This window comes from Trachurus japonicus, chromosome 7 (assembly GCF_045865225.1).
Source record: "Trachurus japonicus isolate A0001 chromosome 7, Traja_1.0".
In the NCBI taxonomy this organism is placed as follows: domain Eukaryota; kingdom Metazoa; phylum Chordata; class Actinopteri; order Carangiformes; family Carangidae; genus Trachurus; species Trachurus japonicus.
The window spans coordinates 16,285,844-16,307,121 of record NC_140913.1 but is presented as its reverse complement, the minus strand read 5'-3'; the positions used below and the strand labels follow the sequence as shown (position 1 = coordinate 16,307,121).

The 21,278-nt window shown below is 43.0% G+C and overlaps 1 protein-coding gene across 29 annotated transcripts in view; it reads left to right on the top strand.

Moving 5' to 3' along the window:
• Positions 1-21,278, top strand: part of prdm16 (PR domain containing 16) — a 175,146-nt gene that overhangs the window by 136,721 nt on the left and 17,147 nt on the right. For 24 of the 29 annotated variants that reach the window (XM_085781547.1, XM_085781549.1, XM_085781560.1 and 21 more), the window contains exons 4-5: positions 12,549-12,689; positions 17,852-17,954. In XM_085781547.1, the coding sequence (XP_085637673.1) occupies positions 12,549-12,689; positions 17,852-17,954 (244 nt within the window). Of the gene's footprint in view, positions 1-12,548; positions 12,690-16,091; positions 16,515-17,851; positions 17,955-21,278 lie in introns of those variants that run through there. The other 5 variants (XM_085781571.1, XM_085781569.1, XM_085781568.1 and 2 more) reach the window with 2 other exon arrangements.

Sequence of the window (21,278 nt, the reverse complement as noted above, 5' to 3'; positions counted from 1 at the left end):
GAATACTATACGACAGGTTATCATGAGACTGCATAGACATGCATGTTATCTGATGCTGATACCCTGCAATAGAAATGTTCACATCCACATGTAAGTGCAGCACCGTACCCATGCATCTACATGCTGTAAGAGCAAACACAGTTGTATGATATTTGTGACTGTCCAACCTTTATGCAGTAAATACTGTATTTTTTATAGAGATTAACAGTGATATTGTGTTGCACCCTTTCCCTCTTTATTTTCCTAGGTCACAGTCCACATGACTGTATCCAATAGCCTCACTGTGTGAGGTATATTGTTGTGTTTGTTCCCAATGTTGATTGGCCAATTATGCCTGATTGTGTTCCTTGAGGGAAGCATTCTGCTAGAGTTGTTAGTGAATGGCCAAATTATGCCTTAGCTTTTAATGTGACCACGGGGAGCCCAGGACCACTTCGAAAAGTTTTTTTGATCTTTACAAAGCCATGAGTAACTTGTAATGGCAGCGTTATTAGTCAAAGGATAGTTTGAAAGTCATTGTTATTTGCTGGTGTGACTTTAATGGCAACTCGGACGCCGTGGGCCGTTTGAGCTTTAATGAGAAGTTTCCAGGTGGGAGTTGAAGTTGGGCCTGTGCCCTTTCTCTGTCCTTCATGACCCCCCTGTACCCAGCCCCAACTCTGTTGTATCTACCTGTGACTGTATGCTGCTGTGTGCCATTAATTTATTCATGTCATTTAGTCATTTATCTTTCTTTGCTGAAACAACAGGTTATGAATAACACATGACTGTGCAAAACATTTTAATAGACATACACACACAGAACCCCCGCAGTCCGTGCACGTGTAGTTGACCTCTGCAGCACTGGCATGTGTCGTACCTGTGACTTAACACTGAGAGGAGCAAATCAAATCAGTTTGATCAGGGACTGCTGCCTGTGCTCTGGCTGTATGTTTGCAGATACACTATGAAAATGGACTGTGTGTGCGTGACAGAGAGAGAGAGAGAGAGAGAGACTGAGAGAGAGAGAGAGAGAGAGAGAGAGAGAGAGCTGTAAAGATACAGAAAATACTGTGCATGCTTGAAGCAGTAATAGAGCAATATGCCCCCCCCCCCCCGGTAATCCTTCTCCATCTCCTCACACTGTCCGTGTGCAATGTGCATGTGTGTTGTATGTGTGTTGTATGTGTGTGTGATTGATGACACTACTAATGGTGTGTCTAAACACTTGCAGCCCAGTTATCTCTTATCTGACAGGGAGTAGAAGGCTTGTGTCAACAGCTGCTCCTCCTCCTCATTTATCTCTCTGTCTCCTCCTTCTCTCTTCCTTCTTCCCTTTTTTTCTCTCTCGCAAATCACAGATTTACTCAGCGTCCTGTATGATTTCTGAAAAATGGATTCATCTGATGAAACTCTTGCAGTAATAATCTAGTGCATAAAATCACAGTCAGTAGTTTAAATCTCTGTCATGTCTTCAAGTTGCTTGTTTTTCCTGACGTCACCTAAATGATTCATCAGTGAGATTATTTCAGTGGCTGATTATTTCAACACCATGTGTATGTTTTCCTGGAGATTTCCTGTTGTGTTAGCACTACACTTTGCCCATCTGTCTCCCTTCCTCTGCTGTTATTTCCTCCCTCCATCCTTCTGTTCATCCATCCCCACAACAGCTGTCCTGCGGTTCCCTACAGCTTCAAGGCCATAGAGATAAGACGGCCCTCAAGCACTTCTTGTGCAGCTCCGCTATGGGCCCCATCTCCACCGTGGGCCTCAATCACCTTAATGCATCCGTTTAGCCATTAGCTTCTCTGAGGGGGGCCCATATCCATCCATTCCTCCATATATCCCGTCATACATTAAAGGGCAGATTGATAGCCATCAGCCAGGCCTTGGCCACTGACACACTCTTAATAATGTGTCTAACACAAACCAGATGGCTTCAGGGCTCTTCTGCAAAAACACACATATCCATGATACACTCACACACACTGCTACCCCCGGCCTATTCTGCCATTTCCCTCTCTCTCTCAGAAGGGATGAGCGCTCTTAATTAAAAGTTGGATATATGGGCCTCTTGGTTGCGGTGGTCAATCAGGATGCATTACCTGCACACTGGGGCCCTCCAGAGCTAGAGTTAGGGTGAAGGTTAATATGACAAGATGGGGGATAGGGCACAGGGGGTTGCAGGGGGGGTGGTGGTGTGTCTGTCTGTGCTGCTTCCTGAGTCAAAACAAAAACTGGGGTGGAGGAGTGGAGGGTGGGTACTTGTGGCAGTATAGGTATGAAGTGGTAGCTGCGGGTGCTAAAGCTAGTGCAGAGCCCAGCTCAGGCCAGGAGGTGCGAGCCATGATCTCAATAGCTGTATTGTGTTCACACTTGAATGGGGGCCAAAAACCCTGTGAAATATCAGAGCAGAGAGAGGGAGAGAGAAGTGTGGAAATGAAACAATGGTTTATACAACAGTGAAATAGGTCTTTTCCTCTCCTTCTCACCAGCAGTCCCGACACTCAGAGAGAGAAAGCTTTATTGGTCCTCCTGTCCTGGTTTGTCTCAGTCGCTGGTAAGGCACAGGCGGGGAGGGCCAGCGACACGTGTGTGTGTGTGTGTGTGTGTGTGTGTGTGTGTGTGTGTGTGTGTGTGTGTGTGTGTGTGTGTGTGTGTGTGTGTGTGTGTGTGTGTGCGTGTGTGCGTGTGTGTGTGTGTGTGTGTGTACAGAAAGACGTAGAGGCTGATGTTGGACTGAGACACACATGCTCCAATAGGTAGACCGTATGTTCAGCAGCCACACACAGAGCACAGATGAGAGCGCACACATTAAATTATCCTTTAGTAGAGATGAGAATAGCCAGATATTCTGCTAATCCTGTTCGAGGAGAGTAACATGCCTTTTACCATCACCTATGCCTCTGGGTACAGCTAATCCTACTGGGCAGAAGTTTAAATGTGCTTTATATTTTTATTTTTACCAAATGGAGAACCACACTGGGTAGTTTAGGCAGGCTGCATTAAAAAAAAAAAGGCTGCTTTTCCTTAATAAGGCAATAATGATTCAGTTTGTCAAACTTTCATCTTGTTTAAATCAGCAGCTGTTGTTTCTAATGATCTGCATATTTAGCAGTCATTTATTTAAAATAATAAAAAAGAGGTATTATTACTTTATCATAAGTTCATTTTTCAAACCTCTGTGAAGATCCCTTTAATCTGGGTTGGGTTTTATGTGATACCATTTGGCTTGACTATAACATAGTATTTGTCTCTGGAATTTACAAAAAAAGTCAGGGTATCATATCCCAGGATTAGACTGATGTATTCACAGCTGCATGTTTTTTAAGAGAAGGAGTCGCAGTCCCGGTGCTACACAGTGAACTCTTTCTCTAATTGATCAATGTGGGATTCTAGATCATGAGACTGAGGAGTAAAGCCAGTCTCAACAGGTGAAGAGAGAGGAGAGAGGAGGAGGAGGCAGTGAGAGGAGAAAGTGGAGTCTGGTTGTTACAGTAAACAAAGAGTTCTGCTCAGATGGTTCCAATAAGTCGCAGGCCCGCCGCCACACAGGGGTTCTGCCACATGCCGCCCCAGCCAGCTGCTGAGAAAAGCTTGTTTTTTACCTCACAATGCATTTTTGTCGATTTGGGCTTTCAAATACGAACCTCCTGTAAAACCCCAGGTGGAGAAACGGAGATGATAGGGTGAGACCAAGAGGGGATGACTACAAGCCCAGAGAATAAAGAGGAGTGTAACTGTGCAGCGTACCGTGTCTCTGTAGTGTGAGTGAAACGCCGTAAACGTCACAGAGTCTACGTTTGTTCTCGTCTCAGCGCTTCGACGTCCGCCAACTCATTGATCTCACAACACACAAGGACACTACAACTTTCTACAGCGCAGAGACCGAACATGCACTAAAGCAGTCAAATGTAAAGAAGATGGCTGGAGACAGACGTGACATCCTCTGTTTTGTGTCAGCCTGCTTCTCTGAGATTCAAGGAATGAGGTAGTGGATGAGATAAATGTGGAGGCCACCGTTGATTTGATACTGAGCAGGAACTCACATGCACAGGGAAAAATTCTCTTTCAGTTCATATTGTAAACCTCTGTGGCCTGGTTTGTATCACTGGAAATATGATTGTAAATGAGGAGTTTCTGTCATTGCATTTCTGTGTCTCTCCTCCTCTCGCTTCTCTCTCCCTCCATCATTCTCCATTGTATCACAAAAGCAAATGTTGTTGAAGGAAGTATTCCTTTATTCGAGTGTTAATAAATAATTGATAGTGTTACATGTTCTACAAATTTGTCCCAAGCACCGCTTCCTTATTTGTGTTTGCACAGTTCCAGGAATTGTCCCATTTTGTGTTTCACTTCCGATGTCAGTCGATAGAGTGGAGGTCAAGTTATGTCAGTGTTGAATGCAAGTTTCCGCGCTTCATTATTATTTGCCATTATTCTTGGCATGGATGCATTAGATTTGATTGATTTAGTTGCTTTTGCTTGAGCTCAGGAAATTTCTATTTTATATCCCTGCTAGTTGGGCTAATTGCCCATATGCGTGAATGTGGAAATCCATTTTCGTCCGTGCCTGTTTCAGTCTTTCATTCAGTAAATATTTTAGAAATCAGTACACAAAAGTTTTCCAGGAGTCTTGGTTTGGAGCCCTTCTTTTGTAGTGTACGTAATTGAGCAAAATACAAATTTGTATACTCCTTTACTATACACACTTGTGCAATGCATTAAACAACAACGTGTGAAATTGGAGATGAATGTGCTTCACTTCTGTTGCTAACAAAAACTTGTAAAATCAAAAAGATCAGAAAAATCATTTCCTACAATCTCATAAAAGCCACACACTCATGCAGTGGCTGTAAACATATTAATTCAGTGTATACATTTGTGTTTGTAAGTGCGTGTGTGTATGGACTCCCTGGAGACAGCGCCGGCACCAATACACAACCACACTGCTCACTTAGCATTGTTTTCAGCCCATAAACACGTACTCTGATTCCCTCTCAGTTAATAATCAACCGGTCCACTCTCTTTGTTCTCCTCTTGAGCCTGTTAGCAATTATTTTTAGCAGATTTTAAAATGTGATAAATGTTCGTGCTCGATGGCTGGGTTTCTTTGACCAGTTTGACGAAATGTTTCCTGCATCTGGTTCTGACTGATTCAATGTTTTTGCTCCTCTTTGTCACACACGCGGAAGTCTAGCTGTTCGCCTTCAAACACCACCGACAGAGTGTGTGACCCTGATGTACTCTTCATATATTTCTCCATTTACACTACACCTGCTTCACTATAATGAGCCAATATATCTGCTCACTAATTGCCCTAAATACATATCATAAAGCCGGGTCTGTAACAGGCTGCCCAACAGTAAAACAGACATAGCATGATGGTAACTACTGCACCCACACACATAAAAAACACTCATGTACACAGGCAACTCGTGCACATAAGCACATACACCTGCACATACACACAAACATATCCAATAGCATACACAAGCATGTGCATTTACACGCACACACTCACACACAGACAGTCTTACACACACTCATCCAGCCTTTTAACAAGGGGCTGTAAATAACATAAAGCCATTTCATTAACGAGGTCCAGCCTGAAAACTCCCTGCCTCTCTTCTTTTAAAGCACTCACACTTCCTGTTTTAAGTTACCCTAACCTGGCAACCTAGCACATGGCAACCTGCTCATTCAGAGGAGCTGCAGGGGTGCCGAGGAGGAGGACATGGTGGCATGAAGCTAAAAATAACGCAGAGTGACTTAAGATGCTGTATGTGGTCATGAGCTACACATTTTTTACATTAGACGTTGTAGCAACTCAGCTCTTTGAAATTTGTTTATTGAAGTATTTTAAAAGCAGAATTTAAACTGGATGGAGAACAGTATAATAATGCAACTCGAGTCATAACTGCAAAGAATCAAAGTGCATTGAAACTCCAATCTAATCATCTTCATTAGTTAGTGTTACAAATCATTAATTTGTGATAAATGACACTGTGAAGAATTATATTATCCAGGAGCTAAACAAAATCTGGTTCATCTTCATTCTGTTGCCTTCCGTCATATCGACTGAAATGAAACCGTGATAATGAACACCCGACTTCGATTCTCACCGGCTTGCGAACTTTTGTAAAGATCACACTTAAAGGGAGAAGTTAGATCAGTCTAACTCAAACCAAATTACATTTGACTTTACCAGGATTTCATGAGTGTGGGAGAGTTTCACATGCTGCTTTCAGCGTGGCACATGCACACTCGCCACAAATGATAGCTGTGTGACGGTGACTGTAGAGAGTCTGATTTAAGACAAGCAAGTTAGGTCATTAGTGAGCCGGGCCACATTCTGACACTCACAGTGCATGTAGGCGCACACACACACACACACACACACACACTACAACCCAGATGGCTTTTACAAGGCCCCAGGCCCTCCCTGGCCTGCCTGCCTGGTTTTTAATTATGTCGATGGCTGCCCAGCCCCAGATAAAATGGGTCACATTTAACACGCCTTTACTCACCTTCACAGACACAACACATACACTCACACACTGCAACACATAAGCCCAGCGCCTTGCATGTATATATAGATAACCAGTGATACAACTAAAGCTCATGTGTTTACAGTGATCCTCACAGTAAATACAGTGACCACAGTGTATGGGATATCCAACGCAAGGCCTCTTGACTTGATAAAAGGAAGCGTGTGTGTGTGTGTGTGTGTGTGTGTGTGTGTGTGTGTGGATTTACAGCCTGTTTCCTCTTTAGCTGTCATTAGACTGCCAGACATGGCTACACAGGTGTACTATTACCAGAATCAGTAATAGCTCTTGCACACACACACACACACACACACACACACACACACACACACACACACCACGCACTTATTTTTAAAGGCCCAATCCAGACTCACAGTATGGGTCCTCTATGGCTCTGCTGCAAACTCCCTTTATTAGAACTCAACATATTTTGACTGAAATTATTTGATGTCTGAAATTTAAGGATGTGACAGATAAATGATTGTGAAGTTTGATACAAATTATTAAATATGTTTGAATAAAAGCCAAATCTTCAGCAGGACATGTACTGTATGCTGTTCTCTACCACATGGGCTCCATAAAGGAAAATAATTGTTTTCATCAGTTTACAAAAGGTGATAGGCAGTTTCACATTCTGTGTACATGTGCCCACAAACACCTCCCACCAGGCTAGCGTCCCAGCATAGAAATAATCTGATGTAAGGGAATCTTCACTTTATTGTCATTAAGACCATAAGACAAGTTCAAAGTAGAATGAAATTATGTAGCATCCAACTCAAAATAATTTGTAATTAGGAAGGCAGCAAATTAATTTATTTGTGCATCTTTCCTCTTTCATCTCTTTCTTCACTGCCCTCACATCATCATCATCTCTGAATGTATTAAATTGTGAACAATATCTCTTTCTCTTTCTCTCTTTTTTCTTCTTGCTCTGTAAGAGAGGGTTTCTTGACAGGACCCCTTGTGTGCCTGTCCACCTCTCACTTCCACACACACGTACACACCAACGTGGACAGACACACACACTCATTTAGACCGCTGAGTGATGTGGCAGGGTAGGGTCATCTCTGCAGGCCCCCATCCATCACACACAGGCACATACACACACACGCACACACACATGTGCATGTGCACAAACACAGAGGGGGCTGTGGGGATCTGTACTCTGTCAGCCGCTTTATTAGTCCGCCTGTGTGTATATGTGTGTGTCTGCATGTTAAGGGGCCTCCCAACTGGAAACAGACCCTTTTCCAGAAAGGATACACACTCTCACACACACTTCTTTATTTCTTGTTAGTCATCCTGCACCTTAATTTGCAACACCTCTAACAACCAGCTCCGCAGCCCACTTCACAGCCACTCAATCTGTCACTGTCACTACTCTGTTTCCATGACTGGCCCTCTCGTCAGTGTAAAACTGAATCTGTGTGTGTGTGTGTGAGTGCCTGCATGTGCATGTGTGTGTATGGAATACTTGCTATGCCTACCAACATGTGTATTGTCTACAACCACCCTGGCCTTGTGTTTTTACATATATATGTGTGTATACAGCTGCAGAGAAGGAGAGAGGTTTCATTTCCACTTTTGCTCTCCTACCTGCAGAGCTCTCATTCCAGGCTGCCCCCTAGCGGCCTCAAGAAGAAGAGCACCCTCCTTCCCTCAACCGTGTTGTCACATATTCTTGATCTACAGTAGATAGATGAAAGCTATACATATTGAAAGTCAATTAGTCCCCCATTCTTTACTCTTTCCCTATGAAACAACCTGTTTTCCTTTGTGGGCAACTTGCCCAGGATGTGAGTTGGAGAACCAGGAGGAGGAGGCAGTCCTCTCTCAACATGTTCATGCTCATGCTTTCCTATTTTACAGAGGGATCTGTCAGATAACTTTTACCTCTTTATATATCTCTATGGAACATTTCACTAGCTAAATCCAGAAAATACATTTATTTTACTTTTACAGATGACCGCACACAGTTTGTTGCCTGTCTTGATATCTCCTGGTGAGAAAAGGGCAGAACAAATCACTGATCATTTCTTTCTCTGCTGAATTCACTGAAGATAAAGGTAACAAACAAATCTTTGTCTTTTCTCTGACGTGAAAATCATTAAAAGACAAGTCAGGATTATGTCTGTATCGTTTTCACAGCTTGGGACTGAGAAAAAACTGTATGAAAGCAACAACTCTTTTCTATCACACATATGTATACAAATTCATGCAAACTAGGGTGTGTTCACACATTGAAACCCAAGACAGCGTAACAAAGCAGTAAGATCACACTTCATAAAAATATTCCCTCAGAGACACACAATAACCTAACAGTTCTGTCTCGCATGCTGTAAGTCTGCTTCTATCTCCATTTCACATCAAAATCACAATCACCACTGTGCTCTGAGCTGTCATTTCCATTTTCTGCCCTCCGTCAAACAGAAAATAATATGTACCTTGTCACCAACGTCTACTCATACAAGAAACTTCTCTCTACTAATTCAGCCCTGCGCACCACACATATCCGTCAGATATAACTGGCGGGGGAGAAGGCATGCCGAGACATCCATTAAAGGTTCCTAGCTGTCAAAGGTTCCCCTTTGTGTTGTGAGGAGCGATATAAGTGTCGTGCTCTTATCAGAGCTTCCTGTGGAGTTTGCCCTGCATCCTGTCCACTCAGAGGCGCTTCTCTTTGACTGAAGTCTCATTGTGTCTGTGCTCGTGTGTGCGTGCGTGTGTGTCAAATGAGTTACTTTCTGGTGCTGTTAAGTAAAAAAAAAAAAAAAAAAACTAGATCCAGCTCTGAAATCAAACTATTTAAATGCATTTTTAGTTAGTGATGTAGTGTTGTTGTGAATGAAAATATGAATGAACATCAAAAGGATGACTGTTTTTTAAATTTTAATTGTGTCATAAGTTTTGTCATTATCTAAATCTGTACTCAAGGAGATCTAGAAATGATCACAACAAGGCGTGACAGGGCAAGAAACAAACAGGTCAACCACATTATTTATTATTTAACCATTATCTTCTTGAATGTGAAATCAAAAGTGACCACACTCACACTTGTCACACGAAAAACAATGTGCTTCTAACTGCAGGAGTTTGTTGAACAAAGTCGAAGCAGGAAATCAATCTGTGAACAGTGGCTGAGGTTAAAAATGGGCAGTTTGAGTAATAACTTTATGCTTCACTTTAATTTTCTCTCTACAGTGAGTTTGGCCAACTACAGGCTTATTTTTGTTTCAAAGCTGTTTGATCACTGAACTGCTATTGTCAAAATTTCTTCTTTTTTTTGCAGTTTCACCCTGTTTCCCAGATTACAACAATTATTACTGAAAGGAATGATTGTCAGAAAACTATGAAACTAGAACTTGCACAGAAGTACTCTTTAATTCTGCAGAGGAGTAGGCTCAGTAAATGATGGGAGTCAATGGATGAGCAGAATGAGAAAGAGTCTATTTTCTATTTCACTACTTCAGCATCTGATGTGAAGATGGAGCAAGGAAAGAGGTTTATGGGAGAAGTAGTCAGGTGTGCTTTTGTTTTGTTGAAAACGCACGTGGAACCGATGATTTTCAGCCAGGTCCTCCTGGCCCACATGACGTAGGGAGGAGGTGAGGGAAGGGGGGGTGGGTGGGGTGTGGGGGGCTGAAAAAGAAAGGTAAATAAACAAACAATCAGCCGTGGGCTTGTTCTGGCTCTCCTTCTCTGTTGCACCTCATTTGAAGCCTTATAAATCAGGCTTCCACCCGGAGACAGGGTGTTAGCAGGCCTCCCAGACAACACACACACACACACACACACACACACACACACACACACACACAACACACTCAGGTCTGCTGCTCATTACGCCTATGATCAGACCCTGGGGTGTGTGTAGAGAAGGGAGGAGGGGTGTTGGGGGGGTGTGTGTGTGTGTGTATGAATACTACCATGCTATATGGTTGTTTGGCAGTATTCACACATATGTCAGTCTGCTCAGAGTTAAACTTCCCCACCTCCCTTCACACACCTGAAAAAAAGGGAATAATCCACCTTTACTGCACCTGGATCTCAGTTCTTCTCCATGTGTTCATATAACCTGTTCGAAATACCTGTCGCAGCTCCCCAACAACGCTGTGACAAGTGCACTCTGACTCCCCCACCTGCAGAAAAGGATATTGGGTGGTGTGTGTGTGTGTGTGTGTGTGTGTGTGTGTGTGTGTGTGTTTCAAAGTGTGTGCCTGGTTAGTTTTCAGTGAGTGTTTTCACACATAAATAAAAGCCTGGCCTCGATCAAGCCGAGTGTTTTAAGTTATAAACTGGAAGCAGAAGAGGCCGCAGCTATAAATATAGATCTAGTTTTATTTCATCAACTCTTCCAGTGGATGTTTTCACATTATTTGCTTCTGAGTATCTATATGTGTGATATATATATATAAAAAAACATAACAAGAAGAATTTCATTTGCATAAACAGTCTGTTTTTCCACTCTCACAATCAGCAAATACATTTACATAAGCAGTAGCCACAGTTTTTTTCAACATAAATCTAGGTTTGATTCATTATTTTTAGCCATGGCTCTAACAGGCATTGTTATTCTTAAAGCATGCATAGTTTTACTCACACCTTGGATCAAAACTAGCACAACATTGCCGTTACCTCAAGCTGTTACTTCAATCGTGCGTTGGCCTCGAACGGTTACCGTATTCATACAAACAAGAACACGGCAGTTCTTCCACACCTCCGACCAGATCCTTTACATATATATTTACTCACCAAACTTGGCACCTGCACCCCCACCCGCAAAAATACACCTTCCGCATGCGCTCGACCAGACAACAAGAACATGACCATTCACACTTTACGAGCTGGGGAGAAAAACACCGCCATGCCTTTAGAGAAGCTGCCAGTTAGTGGAGTTCACGAACCTGGCACATCTAAAAACGTCAGTTGGTTAGTTGGTTCTTCTCCATCACACCTTGATTTCCTTCAGCAGACATTTGACTGTGATTAGGAGCGCAGAGAGTCGAGCTAGAGGTCAGCGCTGAACTCGGACCAGGTTGATTGGGAGTTGTAATTAGAGGAGTTGCTCTGTCTCAGTGCACCTCTCCCTGGAGGATTCACACAGGCTCAGTATTACATGCAGCGTGGGGGGAGAAATTGGAGCTTCAACCCCGGCTCCGTGAAGGGGGTTCAGGGGGTTTTCAGCGGAGCCACCCCCGTGTTCCCCAGAACCATCACACTCCAGCACACACACTAGATGACAATGCACACATACAAATGCAGAAGCAGAAGACAACAGACAACATTTCTGTCTTTTTAAACTGTTGCTTTCCTTTTCTTTTCTTTTTCTTGTTATAAACTTCTAATTGTTATCTAGAAAATATTTGGGTGTTGTTTTATCAAATCTTAGAACTTGTACTTAAAAGTTCTCCTCCACAATTCCTAATTTCCAACTTTGTGAAGACTGAGGCTCAATTTTTCTCTTCAGCAAAACATAAAGCTTTGTTATTTCTTCCTGATTTTCGCTCCACAATAAGCCCCTCTTCTCTTCCTCTCCTCCTCCTCCTCCTCTTCCTTCTTCACTTCTATCTCCATCCTCCTTCATTCTCTGTGAAAGCACGTAACATGAAACCCGCTCTCGGAGTCTCAGGGGGGTGTAGGGGTTACAAAAGGTGATCAATATGTGCCAGAGAAAGTCTTTAGACAAGTGAAAGAGGCCACAGTTTGTCTACTCCCCTCTCCTTTCCCTCTTTCCTTTTCAAGCTGTTGGGATTAACAAGGTTAGGTGGCCCTAACACCCACTGACATGTTGCCTCCGTGTGTCTAAAGGTTGACTAACATCAAACTCCTGGCATTGCCTTCTTACCCCCAAATGTGCCCAGTTCAAAATTTTACATTTTAATCTTCCTAGAAGCTTCTTGGAAAGTTGCACTGTGAGAAATACTTTCGCGTTACAACATTACCAGACGATAACATAATTGTTTGCCATGAAAATGTTTTCTTTTCCCTATTTTGGTCTAACTTGTCTTTCTCCAACAGGTGGTGGATGACATGGGCAACGTCAAGTTTGCGCTGGACACAGGCCCGGACGCCACCAGCAACAGCTGGCTCAAATACGTCCGCTCTGCACCGTCATTTGAGGAGCAGAACCTCAGCGCCTGTCACCTCACCGGAGACCAGGTGAGTGACATCTTTAGAGACGTCCCAGCTGGATTTGTTGTCCAAGTATGAAGAGAGAAACACGACCGAGTTATCAAGTTGTTGCAAGAAGCGAGGAGCGAGGGGGGGAGTGGCTGTTATTGCTTCCCGTCCACCAAGAGTTGACCCTTGTGTGTGTGTGTGTGTGTGTGTGTGTGTGTGTGTGTGTGTGTGTGTGTGTGTGTGGTAGCAGCAAAATGTGCACACTGGTAATGGCCAAGGAATGGCTCTATTGTGTGGCTGTGGCTTGGCCAGTTGCCAGTGCTGTTAGGAAATGACCCATGTAAAGAGGCTGAAGAATAGCCTGACACTCTGGAGTCCCATAATAACCATTATCCAAGGCCCAGTCGTCTTCTCTCCCTTCTTGCTTCTTCTGCCCCATCCTTACTCTCTCACTCTCACTCTCTCTGAAGAAACTTCGGTAAGGCATCAGATACTTTTGGAAAGATTCCCAGTCAGTGCCCATAAAACCCCAACTGCTTAACTAGGCCCTAACCCCAACCCCGTGCAATGTGTGTGCCACAGTTTACTGCTGCAGTGTATTAGCATATTTCTCCATGTTTCTGTTTGTCCTGCAGACTCGCTACTTTTCCGACTTTTTTTCTGCTCTGCGCTGCTGACTCTTGTCCCACTTTCTGCAAATGAAACACCAGTGGTGTTTCTCTGCCATTATTTGACACACATTTCCCACACTCAGTTCAGCTCGGGCAATTTTGATAACTTAACAATGAGTTCAGGATTTTAACACAACACAGGAGAATGAAGACTTGTCTGCTCAAAACAAATCCCAGGAAACAAAAGCAGGACAGGAGAACAAGAGGCACGGGAGCATGAGACACGATGGCGATATGACAGCATCCGAATGCATCCATATGACTCGCCTGTGTATGTTTCCACATTCCTGTCACTCTGCTCGTATTTGTTTCCTAATCCCTGCCTACACCACTCTCTCTCTCCCCCTCCTGTCTCGGCCTCGAGCCGCCTGTTCCTCGCCGTCTTTGTCTTCTCTCTCTGTCCTCATGTCTTGATCTGCCACCTGTCACTCTGTCACACCAAGGGGACAGGCTAGTGTGGCCATTTAAGCTTCAGACATTAAGCCTCACCGATAGAGAGAAAGAGGGCTTGGACCAAGTAAGAGAGGGAACGCACAGGGGCCTCCGAGATTGACAAGCACCAATTGGCTGGCAACACCAACCTGCCTAATCCTTTTAAGATTTTCACATCAGTGCCCCCTGCCACTGCCACACAATGTCAAAGAAAGAATCAGGGCACTGGTGAAAATTGTGAAGAATTATCTGACGCAGGAAAAGGCCACGTGCACAATTGCTTTTTAATGCATTTTGTGTTTTTTTTTGTACTTAGAGAATGGCTTTGCTTTTGTTTACCTGACCAGTTGTTTGGTGTAGTGGCTCACAGGTATGACCCTATCATTTATTTACAAACACCGCACACACATACATATACAGCCACTCAGTGCTAAAATGTATAATTCAACAGACTATTCAGTGATTTTTTTTTTTTTTTGTATCAGCATGCACAATACATGAGTTTATGGAAATATGCACACAGAGCAAATTCAAATGCACAGAGTAACCTTTTAAAAAGCAAGTGGATAATTCATTTGTTTATTTGTTTGTCATTAATGATGTAAGATGAACAAATGTATGCCTGACCATGAATAATTTAGATCCTTTTTTGTATGTGTTTCTATATACATTTGGCACGGAGGTGCTCTGGACACAATATTTTAGAGGCTATGTTGTTTTGTTTTTTTTGTTTTTTGTTCTAGAAAAAGCAGTGTGTGTGTGTGTGTGTCAGAGAAACGTTCTAGTGCTTTGTGCATAGTCTCTGCAGAGAGCTGTGTTATTTTCTTATCAGTCGACTGTTTCAAAACGACTGTTCTCACTTAATCCTGTTTGCAGTTTCTTAATTCAATATGCAGGCTCCTTAAATGGTGGCCAGAAAACAAGGCAAATCAACAGTTTACTGTGTGTGTGTGTGTGAGAGAGGGAGAGAGAGAGAAAGAGAGAGAGTGAGTGAGAGAGAAAGTGTCTATAGCAGTTCCAATTCATTAAGATTGCCAACAATCACCCAAAACTGGTGTGTAAATCGAGAGCATTCAGTGGTTCTGAGGCCAAGTCGCTGCAAGTGATGAACGGCTGAGACTGCGCAGTGAGTGAGTGAGTGTGTGAGTGTGTACGTGCATGTGTGTGTGTGAGCTGCGTGGGCAGGAGACGGGGGTTTGAAAAGAAGATGAACCTTGTCCACCTTCTTGTCAGTGCTTCATCTTTTGTGGATTGGAGTGGAGGCCCTTCCGACACTGTTTCATCTGCCCTTCTACCCCCAAATGGATCCATCAATAGATGGACACTGTTGTGTGATCATGTGTGTGTCTGGTGTGTGTGTGTGTGTGAGAGAGAGAGTGTGTATGAGGCCACAGTGGGGGATTATTGCGGGCCCTACGGCTGGCATTGATCAATGAGACATCTGTCTCTGAACACTGGACAGGGATGGGAAGAGGTCAAAACAGGTCTGTGTGTGTAGGCCTTACTGTAGAGTACACACACACACACACACACACACACACACAGATATAGATAAATATAAAGATACATAAAAACTTAAAATGCTGTAAACAAAAATATTAATTAAAAATTCCTTATTCATTTACTGGCAATATTCTCCACAAAGAAAAAATATATTTGCTCCTCTATAATCTTGTCATAAAAGAAGGAAGATGTGTTATTATTAACAAGCTATTTTATCAGCTGTAAAATAAACAGAGTAGCAGATATATTACATGGCCTATAAAATGACACAATATTGCAATGTTGTTCATCTTTAATAAACTATTAATGTTTTTTCCAGTGCAAATATTCCTATCATGTCTCCTGCAGGGTCTGTCTAATTTTAATTCGCAACAAATAAAATTTAAATGATTTTGAGGGAGGAAAAAAAATCATATTATATGAATAATTACTACCTTAAAAAAAACTGTTTCATGATAAAGGAATAAAAAGAGACATTTTCAACAACAACAACAACCACCAAGTTATATTAATATCTAACTTTACCAAGTTGTTGTTTTCACGCCACTTAAATCAAACTTGACCTCAGACTGAAAGAAATAGTTGTTAACGTTGAGGCCAGACAGGAAGAGAGTAAACGAAATTATTAATATTATATTGTTAAACATACATATCAATACTAGGCCTGTTTATCTGTCTGTCCATGCTGGTGCGTGTGTGACAGAGTAATAGAGTGAGTACAAGACCGTCAGACTGTTTTATCCATCATTTACATCAATAATAGATTTATCAGGCGGTCAGAGCGGCGGCTGGGATCGGAGATGCGGGGAGGGGTCTGCGCCGCAGATCCCTCAATCCTTTTGGCTGGAGATAAGACGAGGAGGAGTGGCCGACGGGTAACAGAGAGAGCACCAAGGGGCAATAGGGAATCACTAATGAGAGAGAGGGAGAGAGTCCGAAAGAGAGAGAGAGAGAGAGAGCGACTCATCATCATCATCAAAGACGCGCTCGGTGACTAGATCAGAGAGTAAACCCAGCGGAGGAGCGCCGGGCTTCATCCCAGCCAGAGGGAACCGTTACCGTCCGTCCGCAGCGCGCCTCGCCGCTCCGCGACCCCCTCTCCTCGGCCCCGTCCGCTGCTGCGCCCCGCTCCCTCTCCGATAGACCTATTATGGGTTGTGTCGCCAACTCCACCGGGACTGAAGTGCTACTGCAGCTGGAGGCTCTCCGCAGCGCCGCGCAACTTTCTCAACTCTTCCGACTCACGGAGAAAAGAAAGGTCAGGTCGACAAAAATTAGAAAGAGACTTCTGCGTCTGCAGCCGTAGTCTAACTGTTGCTGTTGTTGGTATTATTATGAATAATAATAATAATAATAATATTAATAATAACAATGATAATAATATTAATAATACTCATAATAATAATAATATTTTTTACCCTGCTCCTGGTCTCATCTTAAGCTCACTATGTCTTCAAAGTTATTTTCACCAGCCTTCTCCTCTGTGTTTATCTGTATGATTTCGCGTGTGTGAGTGAGTGTGTGTGTCTATGAATGCGTGTGCTCTGCCTTCCTCGCTGTGGTGCCACTGTTGAATTGGTGCAGAGCGCCCCCATGTGTTCAGATGTGCCACATTGTCTCTGTGAGCTTGAAGTAGAGTTTGCGCTGCGGTTTATTTATTTTCCCTTAAAAACTTGCTCATTGTGACTTAGTTGAATGAACAGTGTTTAGACTGTAGGTGAATGTGTTGTAGCTTGATTTGGTTCACAGATTGTCCAAAGATGTTGGATACAGATGTTGTAGAAGAGAAGGCCTGGACACTCAATGGCCTCAATTTTTCTTATATATTGCAATTTCTTTTTTATTATTATTATTATTTTTTATTTTTTTTCCTTTACTTAAATCACAAACAACAAAAACTTGTAGAAATAATTAGATGTATTCCACACTAAAATAGGCAACTTGTGGTAAATTTATTGTGTGTTGTGTCGACATTTCCCGGTTTGCTGCAGCTGTAAATAAATAAAAACGCAGTAGAGCAGCTGGGCTGTTTGGTGTTTATTTTCGTTTCATTCAGACTGTTTACACTCATTACTGCAGCATGCGTGTTGTCTTTATTTAGTCTTCACTTTCTCTTTTTCAATATTGGTGTAATTTTTTGTGAAAGAACTCAGAAGCTGATTGTTATGGTTAAGTTTGAATGATTTGTGATGCTGGAATTTTCGTATATATGTCTTATGTTTTTATGTTTGTTTTATTAAGGCTGATTGTGTTGTAGGTTATATTGAATTAACCTCTCTGACACCGTGGCTTTTAATTAGCACAAATGCCTTGTAAATAGGCCTGTTTGAATATTTCAGATGACAGGCCTGTATGCTCTTTGCTTGACCCCGCTGCAGCCTGGGTAATGGAGTTTATTTTGGGGCAAGCAGTATGTTTTATTTTCGTAATACCAACTATATTTGGTAATATGCTAATATAATCGATTTCAACACAAGGCCCTTCCCTTTAACTGCCATAATAATATGAGCGTCCAGACTTATTAAAACCATCTTGACCTTAGTTTAAAAGTCTATCTCTCTCTCCCTCTCTCTCTCCCTCTCTCTCTCTCCATAGATTTACTATAAAGCAGTGCGGGACATTGAAGCAGGGGAGGAGCTTTTAGTGTATATGAAGGACGGTGTTTTCCCCGAGGGATCCATGGCACCCAACCTACAAGGTAAGATTAATGTGCGTCATTAGCGCACATTTTAAACAAACTCCAACCTGCATCCTGTGCTGCTTTGGCGGCCAGCACACTCTGTAACCCGGCTAGTGTGTCGGCGACATAAAGACACCGTCCGTCCATCCAAGATTTCTTTTCTTTTTTTTTCTTTTTCCCCACTTTCCTTCAAGAACGTTAATTATCCGCAAACGTCCAAGATGGAATTAAATCCCGCATTAAAGCATCTGGCCGTAGGCCGGAGCGGACCTGTCACTTAGAATAAGCCTGCCAATAATGAAGCCTAAGAGTCTGGTCTGAATTGTCCTCTCACTGTGTTGCAGTGTGATCGGCCTCTTTGCCTGAAACACTCTGACGGTGTTTTTTGGCATTTAATCCATCTGACGAAAGTAGAGCCTTTCTGTTAATAAAGGGAAATAAGATCAAAGAGAAAACATCATAATAAACCGGTCGCATCATGGACTGCGGCAGCACTCGCGACCTTTAGGCTGAGACTTTGTGCTTTTTATTGATCGGTCACATGTTAATATAAATATATATATTTTTAATGATAATAATATTTCAGAATTATTAAGTCAAATTTTCAGTTTTCCCCAGAAATTCAACCGAAGCGTTTCTGAAAGGTTTAGTGGACTTAACGGATCTCTAAGGGATTCTAGGATGTAGTGTTTGTTTTGTTTTGTTTTGTTGTTGTTTGTTTGTTTTCATATATAGGCTCATCTTATTTTATTGTTGAATAATTGTTATTTAATAAAAAAAAACAAAAACGAATGATGTCAGCCTGAAATCGCTTTCTGTCATGAGTACAGTCGTCTTTTAGCGTACGTTTTTTTCTCAGTTCTGTCAATTAAAATTAATTTCGCGTTAAACTCCATCTAATGATTTTATTTCAGTGTTTTTTTAAAAAATTATTATTATTATTGCGTTTCCGTTAACAGACCGAAATCCGTTGGAGCTGTGGCTGTACAAACTGTTATTGCTGCAAATTGGCTCACCTTACAAAGTGCGTCACCCAGCCCACCCCCACCCCCCCACCACCCTCACCCTGAGTGGGTAACCCGACTCACTGCGCTCACTACCTTTCAACCGTGTCTCTATACGCCACTCTTAATATGTTCAATATTTTATCTCATCATCTAACTTGGACAGCTGCTCAATGTCGATCCGGGCTTTTCTTTCAAAGTTCACTTAAGCGTAAAAGGGGCCGTAGTTCCGCTGTGTTTCTTTAAACATCTTGGACTTATTGTGGCGAACTGCTGTTGTCAGGTAACATTGTTTTGTTGTGTTTCCAGTCTAACTGGAACCACAGACCCAAAGAAAAAAAAATCTGATTACTCTTACTTGTCATTGATTATAAAATGGTGGGAGCAGAACAAGATGTTCGTGCGATGTTCAGCAATTCACCAGCCCCTCAAACCCCCAACCCCCTCCCTCCTTTATATGATGCACAGCTCTCCATGCCAAAGGGACGGGAGGAAACGGGAGCTCAAAGCAGGCTAGATCATTGAAAAGAGCCAGATTGGCATGTTGTAGGAGTGTGTCAAAGATGGAGCGACTTGTAAATGATTTGTTCAGTTCCTCTGTGTGCACGCATGTGAAATATAAAGAAAGGGAGGCAGGCGGAGGGGAAAAGGGAGACTTTCCACCTGCCAGAATGTGTGTGTCAGAGCCAAAGCATTTGGCGTTGTGTATTGCAAAAATAAGCAATGCAGTTCATCTGCAATTTGAGGTGTTTGTTGTCTGGAGGCCAGACAGGAGAATAGAGAGGAGGGCAAAGCGAGACAGTGGAGGTCCACTCACTATAGGGACGAATGTGTGTTTGGTTTGCTTGTCTCCATGTATTTGTTTGAGTGAGAGAGAGAGAGGTCGCAGGCTGAGTGGGAGCTTTGCACTGCAGCCCTGCTCTCTGTGTCTGGCTTATCGGAAAGGAATTTGAAGTAGAGGACTTGAGGAGTCCCCCGAGACCTCACCCATGCTCCCAGATTAGCTGCTAAACTGCACATAATTGTGCTTCCCTTCGTCTCCCAGAGAGCTATTAGTCTCCCCTTTATAACTCCTCCACCCCCACCTCCAGCCCCATCCCAACCCAACTGCCCAGACCAGACTGACTGAAAAAACACAGGCACGCTGATGTACGCACGCAAGCTCTTTCATTTGCGTGCATCCTCGCTGACCCTGACACCTGACTCTCCACTCCGATGATACCTCAACACCCATGTTCCTGTTGCAAGAGGAGTTTGCAAGCACTTTCTTTAACTCACACATTTTCTCATATTAGAAATCCTGTGAAGTTTTTTGTAGTTGTGTATGAGCCACCTAACATAAAACTGCTCTTAAGGTGATCTGCGAAGTTTGAGCCTCTCAGCAAATCACGACCAACTCCTCATGAAATATGTGCACACTGGTGTCACAGTGAGCTAGTTAGTTTAGCATTTGAGCTCAATGTAATGGCCCATTGAGCAGAAGGTCATTTATCCGTCTCCCCAAGGTTAGAAACACTGATGTTGCTACACTAATGCCCTTTTAATGTGTCCAAGAAGTTCCAGCTGGATAAACGGTCACATGCAGTAGAAAACAGGTGAGCAATGCACTGTAAGTCATTTTGGATAAACCCATTTAGTGCTGCTTGAAATGATGGATGGGTGTGCATGGCATGTTGGGACACCTGGGGTGGAGGTCTGAGGGGGGGGGGACTCAGGCATTGGCTGCTTGGGTCATGGCAAAGAGGGTATGGCAGGTTGGCGCTGAAATCACCATGGGGTCGGCGCCACTGTGGCCCTGCTTACCTCTGTTCCTTGTGGCTCATTCTTTTTTGGAAAACGCTCACATAAACACACACACACACACACACACACACACACATACACACATTTATGCCCCTGCACAAAGACACTCCGCTGGGCTTTCCCCTGATCTGTTGAACTTGGCGTCTGACTCAGGAACTTGCTATTGAAAAAGCTGGCGTGAGTTTTATGCGTTTGACCTTGGTGGTGAGAAGTATTGTAAAGGTTATCAACATGGAAGGGGAAGACCCGCCCCTACCATTTCCCTTGTGCGCTATTACACCTACAGTCTCATGCAAAGACTTGCTTTAACAAGCAATTAACAGTGTTAATAAAGGCTACATGTCACTGCTAATTGATTTCCATTTTATGTGAATGTCAATTGCAGGATAGTTGTTTCTGCTCTTTGAATGGGAGTCTGTTAAGCTGTAAGTAGCACACTGATATATAGTAGATTGTTGCTCCTGCTGAGTGCTATCGACAGTTATTTTTCTGTGGGGAGAAGACACTTGGGTGCCCGTCGCTCACTCACTTGTTT